Source organism: Gekko japonicus, unplaced genomic scaffold, assembly GCF_001447785.1.
Source record: "Gekko japonicus isolate JY-2015 unplaced genomic scaffold, Gekko_japonicus_V1.1 scaffold3037, whole genome shotgun sequence".
Classification (NCBI taxonomy): Eukaryota; Metazoa; Chordata; class Lepidosauria; order Squamata; family Gekkonidae; genus Gekko; species Gekko japonicus.
The window spans coordinates 114,362-136,613 of record NW_015165916.1 but is presented as its reverse complement, the minus strand read 5'-3'; the positions used below and the strand labels follow the sequence as shown (position 1 = coordinate 136,613).

The following is a 22,252-nucleotide window of genomic DNA, read 5'->3' as shown; positions in this document are numbered from 1 at the left end:
GGGGTGCTTCCAGCCCGGAAATGTTTTGAGATGGTCAGGTGTAGAGAATTAGCACGATCCGCATGGGATTTGTGCTGAGCCCTGGGTAGCCTGTGGCTTGTCTGTGGAACGAGCTCCCGGAAGAGATCAGGGCCCTGCAGGATCTTTTGCAGTTCCGCAGGGCCTGCGAGACGGAGCTCTTCCACCAGGCTTTCAACTAAGGAGCCGCCCTCACTATTACCACCAGCGAGCCCGGCCCTCTGCCTTAACATCTGCCTCATGCCATCGAGTGACTTGGGAAGACCACTGAGCTGGAAACTGTCTGTTTACAAACATTTTTAGAACGTCATCTTCAGTAGCTGAATGAGCACTAGCACCTTATGATTTTATGATGTTATTTGTATTGAATTGTTTTAACTGACCGTATGTGGTTTTATTGGTAATTTTGTACCAACTGTGTAAGCCGCCCTGAGCCTGTTCGCGGGGAGGGCGGGGGTACAAATTGAAGGAATAAATAAATTGTCCCAATGCAAAGCCAGTGACCATTAACACCAACCTCTTGTGCAAGCAAGGACCTCTCCTCTGAAGCTCTTCATGCACTGGCTTTGGGGCTTGCTTAGTTCTTCAAGGCCCTCAACAGATGAACCCATGAAGCTGCCTTATACCAAATCAGACCATCGGTCCATCATGGTCAGTATTGTCTACTCAGACCGGCAGCAGCTCTCCAGAGTCTCAGGCAGAGGTCCTCTTAACGGGAGATGCCAGGGACTGAACCTGGGACTTTCTGCATGCCAAGCAGATGCTCTACCAGTGAGCCATGGCAAACTATCTGGACTTGCCTTGAAAACTCAATGGGGTTACCATAAATCAGTAGTGACTTGTTGGCACTTTACACCCACAAGATGAAAACTAGCACTTAGGGCTGGCAAGTCTCGTTGAATCGCGGCAGGGGATCGTCATTCTTCACAGGAGCTCTGCCATGGGGGACGGCAACAGGCGTTGCACCGCTGTCGCCAGGATGTGACGCTATGCGTCGCTCTGGCAACGGGGCTGTTTGGAGTCCCGTTGCCAGAGCGACGCGTAGCATCACACCCTGGCGACGGCGGTGCAACGCCAGTTGCCGTCCCCCGCGGCAGAGCTCCTGTAAGAATGACGATTCCCCGCCGCGATTCAACGAGACTTGCCAGCCCTACTAGCACTTTAAGGAGAAAGGTTTTAGCCCAGTTTCCTCTCTGCTACTTTTGCACTTGCAGGGAATTTATTCAGCATATCAGGCTGGGCTAGCGCCTCAGGAACTTTTCACCCAAGGAAGTGTTTTTTTTTTTTAAGCATCCACCATCTGTGGTACAATCCAGTCTGCCACCCTGTGAATGAATGACCTCCAAAATGTCCTGTCAGGAACAGCCTCGCTCAGGTCTTGCAAACTGATGGCTGTGGTGTCTTGGTATTCCTTTAACACTAAAGGTCAATATTTAATAAAGGGCTGGCTTTTTTTCCCTTGGCAACTGATATACAGATATTGAAATATAGATAGTATTTTTTTCACCCCCATGTTAATTTCAGTTTCCCCTTCTGGTTAATCTGTGGTTAAAATGACCCCCTCCAATCAGAATATTAACTTCAATTTATAAAACATTACTGGGAGTGGACAGAAGAGAATTTGAAACACCCCATTAAGACCAAAGAAATATACAGAGCATGGAGCTGAAGAAGACAGAAAACAAAGTCTTCACCCATCTCCCCTCCCCACTTCTTTGTGTCAATTTGACACCGATTTTTAGAAAAAAAGATTTTAAATATACTGGTCCCACAGAGCATGAAATATAATAACCAGCAGCTCATATTATGCTCCAAAGCAAATAGGGACCAGATGTACTGCTTTCAGAACTGGAGAGAGATGTTTTCAGTCAATCATACCACCTGGCAGCCTTGTGTTGTGTTTTGTACCGACTGAAACTTCCAAACAGCCTTCAAGGGTAGGCCCCAAATGCAGACAAGCATTGTAACAGTCTCAGCCAGACAGGATCGGAGTGTGCCTACTCCAGGCTACCCACCTCATGAACGAATGCGCGTTGGGTGGGGAAGGAGGCACTTCTGTGTCGTCCAGGTACTGCTGACTTTGACCGTAGGCATAGAACCGAGGGGACAGCATCGGGTCACTGTCTTCATCCAAAAGCTGTCGAATTAGGCGGCCTGCCTGCGGGGAGAGGTGCGCTTCGTCGGAATCTAAGCCATCGCGCTGCCAGGAGGAGAATGCCGGGACGGGCTCTGGGGGAAAAAAATTGGGAGAGAGTGACAAATGTGAATTGTTTGCTTTTTAATATGTCTGAATTGGTTAGTGTCATCGCTTTAGGTTGGATCCAGACTAAATTGGCAATGTCCAATGATTCCCCCCTTCCCCCTGCAGAACGTCCTCCTGGAATTCCTCAGCATTCCCAGTCCCCCAGAAGCAGCATTTTGGGGGGGAGATTTGTTGGGTGCCGGGGGTGGGGGGAGAGATCCACTGCTGGAAAATGTAGACCAGATGCGAGCCACTGGATGGTTCTGCAAAACTACTCTTGCAGCTGCTTGCCCTGGTTGTCTTAGTGGCTTACAGTGGCCTCAGAACTGAGTAAAAGAAGAGAACCAGCGTATACAACGTCATCCCAGGGTAGCTTGTCCCCAGGTAGCTATGTGTCACTAAACAGCCTGAGCAATACATTTGGTAAGCTGCATGCCTGGAAAGCTGACTGACACATCCGCCTGCACTCAGCTTCTTCTGACATCTAATCTGTCAACCCGACATTTGCAACCGCAGAATTTCATTTGTACCAAGATAAAGGAATTGCATTACTCTTTGCAAAGGCATCTGAAACCCTGTCTTCTTTTTTTAATGCTCCAAAACCAAACCTATAAACAATACTCCAGGAGTTGACTCTGGAGCCTTGACCAGATAAGGAACACATCAGTATAGCGAATTAATCAGGACTCAACCCCTGCTTTTTGAGAAGAAAGCAGGAAAAATAGAGCTATTCAGCCTAAGGCATGCAAATTTTGCAGTACAAGGAGCTCAATGGAATTGAACGTACTTTAACTCAGTTGGAGAGTGGCCAGTGACTTTGCAGACTTCGCTTATACTTCTGAGCTTGGGGGTAGCACAAACAATGCAGAGGGAAGAATTTGTCGCACACTGCAGTCTTCCTACTCTATCCGTCTGTCCCTCTATGGCAGTTGTGATTAACCCATGGTCTGGGACCCTCTGGTAGAACACATTGCTCCACCTGCTGGGTTACAAGTTTCTACCGAACTGCCATTTGTTGTTGTTGTTGCATTTTGGGGGGGCTGGCTGTTGGTCCGCAGGTGCAGAGGGCACACCTACTGCCTCATTGTATGTACCAGCCAAGCAGAGCAGCAGGATGCCGAGAATCCCTGCATGACGCTACGCTTTAGCTTCTTTGTTGCATACTTTGCAGAGGAAGAAAGCAACACAGCGCACGAGTGTAATTTAAGAAAAGTTTACTAACATTAGGGAAGGGTTAGGTGGAGTGAAAATAATAACATACGAACTACCTAAGCTCCATCTTGCCTAGTTGTTGGTTCTCTCTCTCTCTCTCTCTCTCTCTCTCTCTCTCTCTCTCTCTCTCGTGTGTGTGTGAAAAGGAGAAAAACGAGAGAGCGAGAGATGAGAAGACAGAAGAGAGAGAGAGAGTTCTCCCCAAAGCCCTCACCTCTTGCGTACGTGACCAACAACATGTGCTCTTATCCAATATATGGATTAGCCAATAGCTGATTTTAGGACCATCTCATTAGGAATAGCCCCTCCCTTTCTCTGGTGGGAAATACGTGCCTGACATCTCATTGGATCTAAGCTAACTAACTAACAGCACACACAAACAAAGAGGTTAACTCTTCCATCACAGAATGGAATGACACTCGCATAATCCCAACATTCTTCCTCCCTATGGCACGTCTCCCAGTGCTTGGCTGGTGTTTTTCTGTCCCCTCTCTCTCTTGGCCTGCTGCCCACTGGCCTGGGACGCCAGTGAGGCCCTGACTCTGACTTCCCCTCTTTCCTGTCACACGACTGAAGCATCAACTTAGTGAGTTCCACGCTGTGAGACTGGAGAGGCTGAAGACCGGTATGACGCAATGAGACGGTTTGCGTGGGATGATGGAGGGGGAGAGAGGAGACGGTTGGCATGTGGATGGATGGCCTCTGTCTTGCCTCTCTAATTCTCCTGGAGGAAGAATCTGGCACCGTGACAAGTAGACAAAGTTATTACTGTGCTCAACTGTGCTAATCAGAGACATGAAATCAGCAGCAGCTCTCTAGGGGATCAGGGGACTTTAAATGGAACCCAGTAAGTCATGTATTTAATTTCTGACTCCCCCCCCCCTCACCCAAACCTCTCCAAATGCCAGAGGCAGCTTGCACTTCGTAGAAAAGCGAGATTCAAGTCCATTTGCACCTTGGAGACCAACAAGATTTTTAGGGTAGGAGCTTCTGAGAGTCAACGCTCTCTTTGTCTGATACTTGGTAGGGAGCTTCAACTCCCGAAACCGTATACCTCAAAAATCTTGTTGGACTCTAAGCTGCCACTGGACTCAGATCTACATGTTCTACTGCAGACAAACACGGCAGCCCTCTGAAACGACATTTCATGGAGATACACTAAAAAAAAGCAGCCAAGAATATCAAAACAAAGTCCCAGTAAAACCAACCCCCGTTACCAGTTTTGAAAAGTTCAGCAGCAACCGATAAAAATGCTCCAGGGGGCCTTAAGTGCCATTCAAATGTTCTTTGAAGCAACGAGATCTTAAGTACAAGCAATAAGTAGCAGATCCCCAAATTCCTTCAGATGAGCTCCAAGGGAAACCTCCTGTTTCCTCAAAAGTGGAGTCCTTCCGCCTGCCCAAGGGCCCGCTCTCACTTACCCAGCATGATCCGCTGGCTTCCCTCTTTTCCTTTGTGACATCATCCAACCCTGTTCTACCCAGGTACCTGAAGCCAGGCTTCTGCTGCTGTGAAATCTCTAGACAGCAGGCATTGGGTCCCCAACATGAGGAACCCCTCAACACGTTCCTCAGGCCCTTCCTTCAGTTCTGAAAATAACAGGTTCTAAATATTCAGATCTACAGAACTTCCACTGGACAGTTGCCAGAAGCTCCAGCCTCAGACAAACACTGAAAAGCACGAGATAGGAATACAAGAATTCACATGAAGCTGGCTTATAATGAATCAAACCATCTGTCCATCACGGTCAGTACTGTCTATGCAGGGTTCTCCAGGGTCTCAGGGAGAGATCTTTCACATCACCTACTACTTGGTCCTTCTAACTGGAAAAGCCAGGGATTGAACCCAGGACCTTCTGCATGCCAAGCAGATGCTGTGCTACTGAAATACAGGCTCTCCCCTGCTTAGAAGAGTGTCCATTAGAGAAAGAGTGCCCATTTCCCTCTCCAGCAAACTGGCTGGTTTAATGGGCCAAGTTTTTAAAAGCCTGGAGTTGAGCGATCGGGAGAAGGAATCAACCAGATGGGAGACGCAATCAGCGTTCCTCAAACCACGTTGCAAAGAATCATCTTGTCTTGTGACCTTTCCTCACCTAATACCACGAGGGTTCTTAAAATTCTATGTTTGGACAGTTTGCTAAGCTGGTTTGCATGCTCCTACTTAGCGCCACAGGATTAGATGGTTTAAGATTTTGCGGCTTGAACTTGTGATTCTAGAAATCTGGAAGCAAGCACAAAGGAAGTGCTCCCCCCCCACACACACTGACTGAATTATACGTAAAAGCAGAATTTCTGCAAAAGTCTTATATGAGCTTTCAAACAATGCTTTCCCGAGGGCTTCGTTTTTTCATTAGTTACTGCCTGTGCCTTTAGATGTCTGAACGCCCTGCCCACCCCATGCACCTTACTTCACTGTAAAATCCCTAGAGTAATTCCTTGTCAGCTTTACCCTGCTACTTCTAACTCTGCCACATTCCTCTGTATAAATTCGGAAGAACAGAGCAGGAAGGGTCTTCCTGAACTACAGAACTTCGGGCTGTGGCAGGTGGGTAAAGCTGCAAGGCCAAAAGACCCTTGAAGACAATATTCCCTGCATGCAGAACGTTCAAAAAAAGAATTTAGCCAAGGCTGGCCTCCGGCATGCCCTTTTCCCCTAGAGGCAAGGAATCCTGGCCCTCCCAGGTCATTCCTGAAGGTGTTATTTCTTCCCGTTTTTGCCACCCTGGAGTGCCCGCGTCCCAAGGAGCAAGTGGGGAAGAAGGAGCGAACTGCCCGCTTGGTGGTTGCAGACTGTTCGGTATGTCAGACAAGCACTCGTCCCGTTTCCCTGCCATCTGCTCTAACTGCTTGCCTGCGACCACGCAGGTGCTTATTAATCTGTGATCTCTCTTCACAAAATACTCCAGAGGTGACAAATGACGGCAGAGGGGAATGCCTTGAAAGCATTTGTGGTCATGCAGCGTGCAGTCCTCTCTCCACTCAAGAGAGTAGTATGGGTCATTTCAGGGCCATCTGCTGCGCTGAGAAATGAAAACATTTCCTTGTTTGCTTTTGTGGCTGCCAAAGGGGGGAAATAAGACAGGGAGCCTATTGCAAGGTAATAGTTCACCTACTGACAACGGTGACTGTGACTTGCAGAAATACTGGGCTGAATCTGGCCAGCTTTTCTCATCAAACTTGGCAAATCTCCCCACCACCACCCCTCATCCCATTTGATTTTGATCACATGATCACCAACACAGCTCTTTTTGTGGACTGAAGGAGACACTTTCCCTCTCTTCTTCACCAGTGAAAAACCTGTCTGGATCCATCTTGCTGGTCTCACGAACAGAACAGGTGGCAAATAGTGGGCGCCAGAGGTCACATCCATGTGTACTGGGAGCTCAGCAACCACAAGTGTCAGGACCGTGTAATACCTGCAGTGCTTCCTGCTATGGAAGGAAAGGGGGAACCGGGGCTTTCCTTGCTGGGAAATTCCCTTAGACCACGAGTTCCTTGGAAAGCATCCTGGGAACCAGCCACCCCCAACTCAAGACACTGTTTCCCACTTCCTTCGATAAGACTCCCAATGTATACAGCTGCCATGTGTGAACAGGGGCAAACACACATTCTGCATGCATGCATAGCTTTGTTATGTGCAAGCCAGAACCTTGAAAAACCCTGTGGTCAGTTGGCAAGCCCCAGATCTGTACACAGATGCAGAATCTGCACATTGCCTCTGTTCGCATGTGTATCAGGAGGATCTATGCATTGCTGGAAGGCTCCCAGTCCATGTGGATCTAACATCTGAAACCAGAATTATGCAAAGATCCCATTTTGGCTGACAATCCTTCTTCCTCTAACCATTCTACGAAGGCAGGAAGCAGGCAGCTAAGAATCTCTTCCCCAAGGAAGAATTTCATTCACTGTAATTGTCATTTTTTAAAATTCCTGTAAGCCGCTTTGTCCAAAACTATAACAAGTAATAAAACACAGAGGACTAAAATTATAAAATGACAAAAGAATTGGCTGGAGTATTAAGCCTAAACTCCTTGCTATTTTTGCAAACTTTTCAACAGTGCTGAAGAAGTTCTCTCTCTCTCTCTCTCTCTCTCTCTCTCTTATGTTTTGGTGCCCCTTCTGAAAATGTTCCTTCCTTTTCTTAAGTTACCCTCACCTGCCTCCTGTGATGGCATCACTCAGACAAGTACTATTCAACTACATTAGGTGCTTGCTTACCTAATATATTCCTCACCTTTTTCTCCAGTGGGGACCCCAAAGTGGCTTGCAATGTTCTCCTCTGCTCGGGGGGTTGCCAGCCCTCTGGTCCGGGCGGGAGTTTCCAAGCTTTTGTGGGCTTCTCCCTGCCACCAGCCAGCTGGCCAGCGGGGGGGAACCCCGTCCACAGATGCCCCCCAACGCAGTGCGATGATGTCACCTGGAAGTGACATCATCACGCTGCCGCTGTTGCGCGGTGACTCTCTAGGTTTTGGGCAAAACTCTATGGTAAATCTGGGCTCAAACCCATAGAGTTTTGCCCCAAACCTAGAGTGTCACCATGTGACATCGGCGGCATGACGGTGTCACTTCCAGGTGACGTCATCGTGCCACGTGCAGCAGAAGCTTCCGGAGAGGAGCAAAGATCCCCCCCGCCAGCAACAAGGTAAGACCTGGCAACCCTATCTCCTCCATCTTAAACACACAACAATCCTTTTAGGTAGGTTAGGCTGAGCGCGTGTGACTGGGCCAAAGTGTTCTCCAATATATGCTTATTTAGTGGGTGAGAACATGTGTGACTGTTCCATGAAGGGGGAAGGAAATCACAATTGGGGGGAAACAAACAATGCCTGTCAGCCACAGCCTGTCAGCCATTAATGGATGGATTACTGAAAACTAATGCACGTTGTCATGTTTACTTGATTTCTGAATCTTGTTTTTTTTTAAAAACACATAATACATTTCTTCAGTAAAATCAGATGCATCTTGGGGAATGAAGCTGTAGCCTGTGAATATTCATGTCTCGGTTGTCTCAAAAAGAAAAGCCAAGAAGACCAACCAGCGGGTTTCAGGGTGAGATGAGGGATCTGGTAAGCAAGTAGTGACAGATGAGGAGTTACACTGTGGGGTCATGAAATGAAGCAGGGACAATGGGCAAAGAACAGCCAAAAAGAGGGAGGGATTCTGGAGCAACGGAGTGGGGAGCCCACAGGCAAGGGGGCAGGGAGAGAAAGGCACCACACGGAAAAGGAGGGAAGAGGAAGTGACAAGGCGAAAGAGTGGATACAGAGGCCCGGCCAGGCATCAGTCTGTGTAGGCAGGACACAAGGAGTCAAACTTCATTGCTGGAGCAGAGGGAAGGGTGCCAGAGAGCAGTTTGTGAGAAGATGCAAAGAGTGCTGAAAGCTGGGCTCAAGACAGGTGATCCGAAGAGCCATATATTATATCCCTGGTGCTGTAAACAGCGGCTGAAAAGCAACCGTTGCTACTGCTCAATAGTGCGAGGAACGTTAATCTCTCTTTCCATGTATCTGTAGATGTCATCCCTTTACTACGACGGTCACTGCCGTCTCTGAATCCGAGGAAAAGTCCAACGAGTGAGCCATCTGCATGGATGTTTCTTAGCCATAATGGACCTGGAGGGAATCGAAGCATAGCCTAGTAGGCTGACCATGCAATCCTAAGCAGAGTCGCACCCTTTGAAGCCCACTGGCTTCAATGGACTTGGGAGGGTGCAACTCTGCTCAAGACCACACTATGAGGTATTGAACACTTGCGGTTCGCATTCCACTCATCACCGTGAGGGCGGCTTCCCATGAATGCACCACGCTTCCTGAGCGCTGAGCTCAGCAGCAACACAGCTCAAGGGAACCAAGTCAGCAGTCCTAAAACATTTCACACTATTTGTACAGGAACAGGTAGCAAAGCATTCCAGAAACAGGCTGACCCAATCGAGTGCATCTGATGAGGCTCCTTGCCTTGCAAAGTTACTGACTCAGCACCTAAACCTGCAAAGCATCCTTTGCTTTTCCAGAGAAACCCCTGGAGTCTTTCACTTAGAATCCTGCTGGGATGCAGGTCACAGCCACAACGCATGAAGCCAACCCTTTGTGAACAGACAGGTGTGAGCGTCACACAGGGGACTTATATAAGCTTGGTCTCTGATCCTACTAATTATGAGGAAGATACTGATGAGAACTACCACTCTGGACGTTGTCTCTTAAGCCTTTTTAATATTTTTCATGTACTCGGTTTGTCTGCCAACATCACAGGCTTTTTCACCGAACAGTGCCTTCCTGAGTAACCCAGGTGGACTTTTTGCAAGTGGGGTGCATGCTGAATGATTTCTGTGAATGCTTCAGCATGTGTACAAATTGGTCGTTCCCCTGATTACAAGATGAAATTTCTGGGTCAGACCTCCCCATGCCATGGGGGGAAAAATCTTCCAAAAGAAATGTGTTAAACTGGGATGCAGTGAGTGGAGTGATACATGTACAACATTCCTATTGTGGGGTTCAGATCGCCATTTCTTCCTGGGAATTGAGAGTCTGTAACAGAATTGGGGGACAAAACAGGAACGCTTCTGTAATGTTTCGATTTACCAAAATGTTGGGGGAGCCGCCGTTTGACAGTCCTTCTTCTGGGGCTACAAAATGGCACCACATGACCCAAACTGAGAGCACCTCTGGATCCCTTACAGAACCACCTTCTTCATTATATCCAGCAAACTTCAAACAAGGAAAGAGAAGGACCAGGCAGAAGCTTTTGGAAATTATGACCCTCAAAGGTTTCATTTGCCATTCTCTTTGCACCAGAGGGGAATTTGTATCACATGATGTGACTTGTCTGCAGGGGGGGAGGAAAGCCTCACCCGCTCTTTAACCTCCCTTATCACTGTTTGTAACCTGTACTTCAAAGGAAGAACGTAATTCTTTCAAATGTTCCAAACACTGACAGCTGCATCCACTGGGGCAGAAGAAATGCACCCGTATCTAAGTCAACTTTGAAACGACAACCCCCCCCACACACACACACACTAATTGACCCTTCTGAGATTATAGCTCATCAGAATATAAAGAAACCTAATGGAACAAAGGCTCTGTGAAGCCCTGCCCTGCAGCGCTCTAATGAGACATGTTTAGACACCAAGTGGACAGCAGTTTTGTGAATTATTGGCTCCTGAAGTAAAATTCTGTCACTTGGTCTCTTCAGTCAAGAATACCCACACCTAAAGGTAAAGGTTCCCGTGTTCGAAAGCCAGTCAAATCCGACTCTAGGGTTGCAGTGCTCATCTCCGTTTCAAAGCCGAAGAGCCAGCGCTGTCTGAAGACGTTTCCGTGGTCATGTGGCCGGCATGACTAAACACCGAGGTGCACGGAACGCTGTTACCTTCCCACCAAAGTGGTACCTATTTATCTACTTGCAATTTCTTGCTTTCGAACTGCTAGGTTGGCAGGAGCTGGAACCTTTACAGCACCCATGAAGAAAGGATATTCAAGAGTCTCTGAAGAAGTTACACTGCAATCCTAGGGAGTGTTGCTCCAGTCTAAGCAGTCGAGGCTTCAACTGGGGCAACTCCGCATAGGTCTTTGCAGATATCAGGTACCTACATCAACAACATTCAACCAGATGGGAGAAAACATCTGTCTTTCAAAATATCATGACTTTTGGCTGGTGTTTGGGAACAAACAAAACCCTGCTGCTATTGCCAAACGGGAAGTGGCACACCAGCTTCCTTTTCCTGCAGAGATAACAACAGCTTTGCTCAATCCTGCAATTTTCATGAATGTAAACAAATGACTGCAAGTGAGTCTCCTCCCTCCCCCTTCACTCACACTCACACACTCTCTCTCTCTCTCTCACACACACACAGTTCCTCCTTTCCCTGCCTGGGTGCTTTCCCAGGATGCGTCCACACTTGCTAAGACAGATCATCAGAATTGCTAACGCAAAGCATCTCTCTGTAGCCACACCAAGAAACAGCATCACAGACTTACGATCTTTACAAAGAGAAACTACGAAGGAACAGAATTTTACATGGGACGAAAAATTCGTTCACATGGGACTACTGAAATAGGAAACCTAACTGCGTTTTCCTCTGATACTGATATTTATGTCTAAGCTTGAAAGACAGGCAAAAACAGAACTTGGCAATTCCGGGCTGCAGAGCTGCTCACCATAGAGGGGGGTGGCCAGGGAGTAACCGTTCAACATCTCAGAGACCAACTAAGCAATTACTACTGCTGAAATACAAACGTTGCCGCCTCATTTTCTCAACCGTCCAAGTCCTAATATACCCTTTCCAGTAAAAGTGCCATTTTCATACTGAAACAGACTTTCCATTGCTGAAGATCACTCGCCAAAAAGCTTAAGGAAAGATGCATCAACATTGCAAGGAGGGTTTTCTCCCTCTCAGGTCAACAAACAGCTGTCTACAGTACCTTCCCAACTGCTTTCACTGCACAAGGCTGTCAGGTCCAGCCGAGGCACTTCGGAGGCGAAGGTCTCTTCCTGGCCGTCAGCGTCTTGGTTCCTCTGCAGTTTGGCTTCGGGGATGCTGGGGTGTTCCTGGATCTTCATGCCTGAATTCTGCAGCAATCCGCCAAAGTGAAAAAAACAGATGCACACACGAATTTGAAATGTCTGAAGTACCAAACCCCACAAAGCACTTGAAAAATACAAATCAAGGTCCTTCTTTTATACAGCAGAGTACAAAACGAAAATTCCTTCCCAAGCCGTTTATTCCATGTGTCCCTTAAACTCTAATCAGGTTACTGGTCAAAATAGCCTTCCTCCAAAACTTTCTCCTTAGGTTAGAATGCCGCGGCCAGTTGTCCTAAGCTGCTTCACTCCAAAACTGCATCAAGATGATAAAAGGTCCCCGGTTATTGAACAGGATGTAAAGGGAGGGATTCGGGTCAGAGGAGGTGCCGTCCCTTAAACCTGTGTGACTTTTGAGGCATCAGCGAAAAAATAACGGTGCCCCCGTTGCTAAGGCTGCTGTAGCAACAGAGTGTCTTTTGAATGCAGACGCTGCTGCCACCGTTGTCCCCTCTCCTGGGAGGACGCAGAATCGGCCGATGAGAACGGATGATACGTGAAACGCTCTTCGAGCAGGCTGTGCTGGCTTAGATCAATTAGTGCCAGCTAAGCTGCCCCGGCAGTGGCACGTCCCCTTGCTTTCCTGTCCGGGTTTGCTAGCTGGGGCGTAGGAAAGGGACTATTTATGGAGGAGCTCTCTGAGTTATTACAAGCCAGTGTTGCGCAAAGCCCCAGATCGGAGCGGGCTTTTGGCATTTGGTAGCTGGAAGCTGTGCAGACCCTGGGAAATTAGCCAGAGCTTGCGAATGCTTCTCGCTCAGGCAAACCTCGCCCCCTCCTGATCCTGCCGGGTAGCTGATCTATAATTTACGCTGGAGAAGAATGTGGTGGCTTTTGCTGCTCTGGACTGCTCACCCCAGGAAATATTTGAGATGTGTTACGCCGCTGTGTACACAGGACTCTCTGCTCTTTGCTCCCTCTGTTATTTGTTTAACCAGCACCTGACTTTGCCGTTTGACTTTTATAACAGCGTGTTCTCTCTTACTGTAGAAGGAACTCGAGGGAGACAGATTTGATCCACAGGGACTCTCAAAATATATACTGTGTGTCAGTCCTATATATGAGGAACGGTCTTCATATCTATTACAGGAAGAAGGTGAAGGGTGTCTGTACTACTAAGAAAGGATGGGAAAGACAGAGAGGAGACAAGTGACAGAACTGAATGACAGCTTAAAATTTATATTCCTCAAAAGTTGAATGGGAGAAAACTTTTAACTGTGGATATCTCTTTAGAACAATGGCATTGCATTTGTAAATACAAGCCTGGGGTGTGTGTGTCTGTGATGACTCGCAGGATGGGGGAAGAGTCATTCTGATACCCCCAACCAGAATGTCCCCTCTCCCATCTTTCTGCAGGACTGTATAAATTCTTAATGGCTTGAGCAGACGTTTCCTTAAAAAACAAAAAGAATTACAAAATCATTTTTTCCTGCATAGCTGGGGAACCCCTGAATTCGTAGGACCCCTAACTTTGTCTGTGGGGAGCATGGTTTTCCTGCTGTTAGTATTGCCATGAAAGTCAACCATTTTTTCCCATTAGGTATATTGATCTACTTCCAAATATCATAAAGAGGCAAGAAAATTTCTGTAAACGTCTCCAGTTTGGGCATCATACCTCTGGTTAGCCTACAGAAGATTTAACCACAATATCCAAATTGTTGCTAGATGTAAGACTAACGGCTAACCCAGTTGGGGATGCTGATACGCCCTGTAGCAGAGCAAGCCTGGTGTGCTGGCTAGAGTGTCGAATTATGATCTGGGAAACATAGGTTCAAATCCCTGCTCTTCCATGGACGTTTGCTGAGTGGCCTTGGGCTAGTCACATATTCTCAGCCAGTTTGGTGTAGTGGTTAAGTGCGCGGACTCTAATCTGGGAGAACCGGGTTTGATTCCCCACTCCTCCACTTGCACCTGGCTGGATGACCTTGGGCAAGCCGTAGTTCTGATAAGAGCTGTTCTTGAAAAAGAGCAGTTTGTGTCAGAGCTCTCTCAGCCCCACCCACCTCACAGGGTGTCTGTTGTGGGGAGGGGAAGGGAAAGGAGTTTGTAAGCCGCTCTGAGACTCCTTTGGGTAGTGAAGGGCGGGGTATAAATCCAATCTCTTCTCTTCTTCTTCTAACCTACCTCACAGGGTTGCTGTGAGGATAAAATGGGGAAGAGCAGAACAAAGTAAGTGACTTTGGTTCCCCATTGCAGATAAAGGCAGGGTAAACCAACAAGGTAAATACCTAAATAAAATTGTCCTTTGATTAATGGTGGTCTAAAGCAGTGCTCACACTTGCAGAGAGGCATAGCAGTGCTCACACTTGCAGACAGGCATAGCAGTACTCACACTTGCAGACAGGCATAGCAGTACTCACACTTGCAGAGAGGCATAGCAGTGCTCACACTTGCAGAGAGGCATAGCAGTGCTCACACTTGCAGACAGGCATAGCAGTGCTCACACTTGCAGACAGGCATAGGGAATGAGGGAGAGAGGTTTTTTTTAGTACGTAATTGTTATGAAAACCTTGGGTCTCGCTTAGGCTACATCTGTACCCTGCTAGCGGCACACCAGTTGAGAACCACTGATCTAAAGGACATTTTATCACTTAGTAATTTGGTGCTAGACATCCAATTCCCTACTGTATACCTATATTTTGCAATTCCCATTTTATTTTAATAAAATGTGAGTGGGAAAATTTATTGTTACAGGACATTAACAAGGATGGAAGGCTGTCAAAGTTTAATTCAGGGCATAAGATTTTTGTGTGCATGCACGTGAAAGTTTATACCCAGAATTAAACTTTGTTTGTCTTAAAGGTGCCGCTGGACTCAAGCTTTGTTCTGTTGCTTCAGACTGACAGGGCTACCCCACCTGAAAGGATGTAAGCCGTTCCATTTGAAACAAGAATAAATACAAATTGACCGAAGATCACAGTCCTGCAGCCCAGCTCTAGGCATTCTCACTGGGAAGAAAGTCCCACCAAGATGCATGGCGTGGACTTCCAAGGAAGTTTGCACAAAGTTGTGGTTTAGGGTACAAGTGCTGCTCCTGCAGATATCAATGGGGGAAACACCGATACGAGCCAGATGGGAGGGAGTGCAGCCCATTCTTTAACAACAAAGTCAGTCCACGTGTCACAGTCACAATGCTCTTCTAGAGTTTGAGCTACACAGATTAGCTTCTGCTTGTGAGAAATAGCCCTGTTTCCAGTTTCCAGTTGTCAGTGTGCCGTGCGAATCCAGATAAAGTCTAAAGTGTGAAATCTGCATTCAGTCGAGTTACTGATGGTGCAATTGAATCCAGCTCTCACTTCAGAACCATAAAGAAATGTATGAGAAAACAACTGTCCAGGGCAATCTCTGCCAGCAGAGAAATGACACACCAATCATACATAAGCAAACCACAGAAACTCCAGCGATCGGGAGTCACAATGTGTTTATACTGCAAAGCTTTCATCTGCCAAATCAGCTCCAAGAAAAGAGGGAACTCTGCGTTCAGAACAGACATGTTTTCTGGATCAAATTAATTCCCAGTTTCAAAAGCTCTACTGCCACAGTCCCAAAATTAACAAGCCACAAGATTGCCTCTTCCACTACAGATTGATCTGCCATTTTAAGACTCCAGTCCTAAGAACACTGTCCTGGGAGTAAGCCCCACTGCCTAAAATGTGGCTTGCTTCTGAGTAGACCTACTTAATATTGCTCCCTAAGCCAGCCAAGCCACACCAGCATCTTTTGGTATCCTTTATTCAAAAGGAAGGTTCAGAATTAAGAACCAGTGTGGCTTAATGGTTAGAGGAGGAGGAGAGTTAGTTTTTACACCCCGCTTTTCTCTACCTTAAGAAGTCTCAAAGCAGCCCACAATCTCCTTCCCTTCCCCTTCCTACTACAGGGACCTTGTAAGGTAGGTGGGGCTGAGAGAGCTCTGAGAGAACTGTGACTGACCCAAGGTCACCCAGCTGGCTTCATGTAAAGTAATGGTTAAGAGTGTCAGACTAGGATCTGGGAGATATGGGTTCAAATCCCCACTCTGCCATAAAGGCTTGCTGGGTGACCTTGGGCCAGTCACACACTCTCAGCCTAACCAACCTCACTCACTGTGAAGATAGAATGGAGAAGAGGGGAATGGTGTAAGCTGCTTAGGGCCCCCACTGGAGAGAAAGGCCAGATGTAAAGATTTTAAATAAATAAATAAAGTAAAACCAGTGATGGTCCACTTGTCAGTGATAACGTATCTGCCCAGAGACTCATCTCCCTTCCAGAAACAAAGGACCAAACTGACTCCCATTTTATAGAAGAGAAGAAGAAGAGATTGGATTTATACCCTGCCCTTCACTACCCAAAGGAGTCTCAGAGCGGCTTACAAACTCCTTTCCCTTCCCCTCCCCACAACAGACACCCTGTGAGGTAGGTGGGGCTGAGAGAGCTCTCGACAGAAACTGCTCTTTCAGGAACAGCTGTGCCTATGTCAGCTAAGCTGCCAAAGTATGTTTCTCTTTACTGTGCAATCCTTCCCTTACGCTTAATTGCCTCTTTGCTGCAATGCATATCTCTCAAGGCCACTGGAGGAGTTGATGTGTCTAGAATTCATGGGAAGCTTGTGTGTGGGGGGTGTATACGAATGCCCTATATCCTAATATGTGCATAGGTAACCCGCCATTCCTAACAGTGTTCTTGTTACTGCATCTATGGCTTTTCAATAAAAGTAAAATCTTTCTAGAAGCGTGTACTTCATTGTCTTGCTGTGGATCCTGACAGCCAGAGCTTGTGACTGACGGGAATCAAACCCGGTTCTCCCAGATTAGAGTCTGCACACTTAACCACTACACCAAACTGGCTCTCTGTTATAGGTGTGCCTAGTTAATGCAGAGACCCACTCAGTGGCTCACAAAACAGCTGACGGGGCTTGCTGGAATCATTAACTCAAGAGGCAGCGCTTTGGGAAGGTTACTGTCAGTACAGTCTTAGGCAGATTTATTTCAGCACTGAATTGGTGGCCACAGCGGCTTAAACTGAAGAAACTCTGCACAGGATTGCACTGCTTCTAATCACATATTTAGAAGAGGGGAAATGGGGGGTGGATTTGTGTGTGTGTGTGTGTATGCCTAAAAGTCATGGTTGACTTCTGGCAACTCCTAGTGGGGCTTGGAGGTTTCAGAGAGGTGACTTGCTATTGCCTGCCTCTGCGCCCCAGCCCTGGTATTCCTTGGAGGTCTCCCTTCCAAATACTTGCCAGGGTCAGCTCTGCTTAGCTTCCAAAATCTAATGAGATCGGGCTTGCCTGGGCTACCCAGGTCAGGGTGAAGTCTTGAAAAAGGCAGAGGAGAGGAAACAGTCCTTACTGATAAGCTTGCCTGGGCTACCCAGGTCAGGGTGAAGGGGGAAATCTTGAAAAAGGCAGAGGAGAAGAAACAGTCCTTACTGATGATCCTGCTATGTATTGGAAGTCCCCTGCTGGTTCTATCGACCCACTGTGGCACAAACTCCACCCTTTTTGCTAGTACAAAATACGAACAGGTCTCAAAGCCCTCTTTTGATCCTGACCAAAGGAAAAAATACAGGGTTTTTGACAGTGAAAACCCTGCTGTGCCAACCGTCTGGACCCCAAGCCATTGCTCAACTCTTTACTTCCTTTCCTGCTCTGTTAACATACGAAGAAAAATGTTGCAAAGATTTTTTTAAAACAAGACCTTCACTATCAGTTCTTACAACCAAACCTCTTCCGTGCGCAAAATTCAAGACGAAAAACCTCTCTTCGCAATCCACGAAAACACGCACCCCTCCCCTCCTGCGGTGGCGAATCCAAAGGCTACTGTAATGGCTCCAATAACAGGATTCGTCACAGGGTAGAAATGAACATTCTTATCCCCTTTCCTCTATGAGACACGCTGTACCGGTCTCTAATCTGCTCTCACATTGTCACACTGCTCCAATTTACGGTTGCCAACGACAGTTCAAAGAAATGCAGTACAAGCAGGACAGAGTGACTGAGGCGTGTTTGTTTTTTACAGTAACGGGTATGGCGACGGAGAGCACACATCCAGAACATTTTCTTCAGTAACTTGAAGTCAACAGAATATTCATCAGGCAGCAATCCGCAAAGCGTAATTAGCCGGCAGATTTATTTATAGCCGTACAGAATTAAGTGTACCTCTGCAACAGCCTTGGAACTTCAGCCTTTTTCCTTCGCAGCAAGCGTGGAGCCAACACACTGGATTGGGATGTTCAGAAAACCAGCAAACGTAGCAAACGCAGCGCCTCTCTGGCACCACCAAGCAGATAGAGTGATTGGGAATCTCATGGATAAAAGCGGGTCTTTGGACGTTCTCCACAACTGTTGGTTACACTCCACGGGTTACTTGCTCATTCATGCAGTTCTTAATGCAATGAATAATCCATAAGGCCTCCTGAAGAATAATGGCAGCCCCGGCCCAAGGGAGGCACCGGTTAATTTGCAGGAACCTTCTAAATATACATGGGCGGCTCACTGCTTTAGCAAATGTATTTTTTTGAAAAGAAATCCCCCTTTGGCTTGCCAGATGCCGCTTAGATCAGACCACTATCGTAAATCTATTGGAACATACATGGCCTCTCTCTGCATGGGGATAGCTTTGCAGGGGGCAGGGGGGAGACAGCTGCCAGAAAAGCCCGAGTGGCTGTAATCTAAGTTTGCTGGAAAAGAGCGCTCTGGCGACGGCTTGCAGCTAGTTCACATATGCAAGTTCTAGGCTGCAAGGACCATCCCTGGAACTCACTGAAAATGTCGAGACAGTGTGTGACTGCAATAAAAAAGGCCAATGCTATGCTGGGGATTATTAGGAAGGGTATTGAAAACAGATCAGCCAATATCATAATGCCCCTATATAAATCAATGGTGCGACCTCATCTGGAATACTGTGTGCAGTTCTGGTCACCACACCTTAAAAAGGATATTATAGCTTTGGAAAAAGCGCAGAAAAGGGCAACTCGAATGATAAAAAGGTTGGAACACTTTCCCTATGAGGAAAGGTTAAAGCGCTTAGGGCTCTTTAGCTTGGAGAAACGACGACTGAGGGGTGACATGATTGAGGTTTATAAGATTATGCCTGGGATAGAGCAGGCAGAGAAAGAGGTACTTTTCTCCTTTTCTCACAATACAAGAACTTGTGGGCACTCAATGAAATTGCTGAGCGGTCGGGTTAGAACGGATAAAAGGAAGTACTTCTTCACCCAAAGAGTGATTAACACATGGAATTCACTGCCACAGGAGGTGGTGGCGGCTACAAGCATGGATGGCTTCAAAAGGGAATTAGATAAGCATATGGAGCAGAGGTCCATCAGTGGCTATTAACCACAAGGTATAGATAGGGACTCTGGGGCAAGTGATGCTCTGTCTTCTTGGTGCTTGGGGGGGGGGTCAACAGTGGGAGGGCTTCTAATGTCCTGGCCCCACTGGTCGACCTCCTGATGGCACCTGGTATTTCTGGCCACTGTGTGACACAGAGTGTTGGACTGGATGGGCCTTTGGCCTGATCCAACATTGGCGTCTCTTATGATCTTAACCAAGGCCAGCATAAACATACTACCGACAGGGAAAGGAGGGTAGAGTAGGGAAGCCTGTTACCTCCTACTCCCCTACTCTGTTGGCTGGATGTCATTTCTTATTTTATTTTTCTTTCGCTTCACACATGCCTATCTCCCCAATGGGGACCCAAAAGGGCTGACATTGTTCTGCATTTTACTAGCACAACCACCCTGCAAGGCTGAGAGGTTATGACTGGCCCAAGGTCACCTTCCATGGCCGGGTGGGGACACAAACCTGGGTCTCTCGGATCTTGGTCCACCACTCTAACCACTACGCCACTGGGATGCTTGAAGAGTGTCTTAAGCTCCAGAGGTGTGGACTACACAACCAGCTCCCCACCTCCACTGCTGGCTCCTCAGGCCCACTGGGACGTCAGCACTTGTGGGCAGAAGAGCCTCCCCAGAGAGGGAGGCATAGGAGACAAAGTGAGGAGGAGAGCAGGAAGGGAAGAAGGGAAAGTCTGCTTTTCACCTCTCCCGGTCCATTTCATCCTTCTCCACCTATCACCTAGCCCTTTCACGTACTTCAATGCTGCACAGGTCCCAGTAAATTACATTCCAGTTATCACAGTCATTGGGTACATGTGCCTTTGGCCAAATTCTATGCCTTGTATCTGACAAAGGGAGGAGGGGGAGGAGAAGGAAGAGGAGAAGGAAGAAGAGGAAGAGGAGGACGAGTTGGATTTATACCCCACCTAACTCAGAGTTTCAGAGTGGCTTACAATCTCCTTCCCCCTCCCCACAAATGACACCCTGTGAGGTAGGTGGGGCCGAGAGAGCAGTGAGTGACCCAAGGTCACCCAGCTGGCTGCATGGGGAGGACTGGGGAATCAAATTCGGCTCTCAAAAGCTCATACCCCCCCCCAAATATTGTTGGTCTCTAAGGCATTACTGGACTCACATAGAGCTCTTCTACCGCAGACCAACATGGCCACCCTCCTGAAACTAGTAAGGATTAGAGGAAGGGTTGGGTGGATAAGGAAGCCCAGAAGAAAATGGTGGACAGGGGCTTAGTGGCTGGGTTTCAGTGGCCAGTAAGAGCGGCGGAAGAGGATGAAGCAGCAGCCTTAGAAGAAGACAAAGAGGTCAGTGAAGTCCCACTTCATAGCCATCAGAGGCCTTCCAATGGAGGCACTAATAGGTCACTGTGGAAACAGGATTTGGGTGTCTGTCGGTTTCCCCCATCCTCACTGGAAATTATCTGAAGGCCAAGAAGCCTGTTCTTATTTGCTCATTTGGGGGAAGAAAAAGGAAAAAAACCCACCCTGTTTGTTATAAAACGTATGTTCCTAAGCTCCCCTAAGCAACAGGCTTAGAAAAGTGAAGAATGTAAAATTAACCGGAAAGTATGTAACATTTTTATGACCCTCTAATACCCGGATAATGCGATCTCCGGGCAAACTCTATGCCTTTTCCTGTGGTGAAAGCACAGACTGAATTTTAAATTAATTGCAAGTTAATTCTTCAAACCCTCATCCGGTGTTCCGTCCTTGCAAAATGGCTGCTTTGTCCCGTCACTGAATCCGGCGGGAAGACTAAGTGAAAATTGCGAGGATTTTGTGCAACCCTTTTCAGCTTCAGCAAAGATTAGGAGGAAGTCTCCCAAAAATTGTGCACGGAAACACGAGAGCGCCTTACTGGTGCTGGTCCAGTCCCCTTGGGAAGCCCCCGTGTGGCACCAGAGTGCATCTGGGCCTCAGGGAGGCCACAAAGATACCATTTGCATGGTGCGCCTGCACGACACAGAGCCTTTCCAGGAACATCAACACTAAGCTGCCTCCCTAGGCGAGAGATTTTTGCTTGTTTACTTGGGGAGTAGGGCTAGAGACCCGGGCGCTGCATGACGGAGTGAGCTCCCGTCTCTAGTTCCAGCTCCTGCCAACCTAGCAGTTCGAAAGCAAGAAATTGCAAGTAGATAAATAGGTACCACTTCGGTGGGAAGGTAACAGCGTTCCGTGCGCCTTGGCGTTTAGTCATGCCGGCCACATGACCACGGAAACGTCTTCGGACAGCGCTGGCTCTTCGGCTTTGAAACGGAGATGAGTACCGCAACCCTAGAGTCGGATTCGACTGGCTTTCGAGCAAGGGAACCTTTACCTTTACTTATTTAGGGCTAGAGGATATCTAAGAAACCCTGTTCCCCTTGCCTTGCTCAGGGTCTCATAGCACAAGCAGCGGGGGGGACTGTGGCTCAGTGGTAGAGCACCTGCTTTGTATGCAGAAGGTCCCGGGTCCAATCCCCAGCATCTCCACTTTAAAGGACCAGGTAGGAGGTGATGTGAAAGACCTCTGCCCGAGACCTTGGAGAGCTGCTGCCCAGATGGGGCTGACCTTGATGGCCCATCGTCTGCAAGACCTGAGAACGGCTGCTAACGACAGGACGTTTCGAAGTGTTGGAAACATAGGGTTGTCAGAAGGCGAAAGCGATTTGATGGCACTTTACAAACACATACCATGATGACCATGACCAATACAAAAGGCTCCAGAGACCCTATTTACCAGAAAAACGGAAGGGCATGAAGGGCCCCTCCTAACTAGGCACCGGCAATGGTGCCAGGATAGACTTTACAGGTGGAAGGATAAGTCTGGGCCACTGCTGGGCTTGGAGCCAACACACCTTAATATACTGCATTTTTATTATTATGCTATGTAAGCT

The 22,252-nt window shown here is 47.7% G+C and overlaps 1 protein-coding gene across 1 annotated transcript in view; it reads right to left on the bottom strand.

Annotated features, from left to right (window-relative positions):
* Positions 1-22,252, bottom strand: part of FAM13A (family with sequence similarity 13 member A) — an 89,400-nt gene that overhangs the window by 25,388 nt on the left and 41,760 nt on the right. Inside the window, exons 9-10 of the mRNA XM_015411409.1 lie at positions 11,889-12,036; positions 2,034-2,247 (exon numbers count right to left, since the gene is read on the bottom strand). Of these exons, the coding sequence (XP_015266895.1) occupies positions 2,034-2,247; positions 11,889-12,036 (362 nt within the window). The remainder of the gene's footprint in view (positions 1-2,033; positions 2,248-11,888; positions 12,037-22,252) is intronic.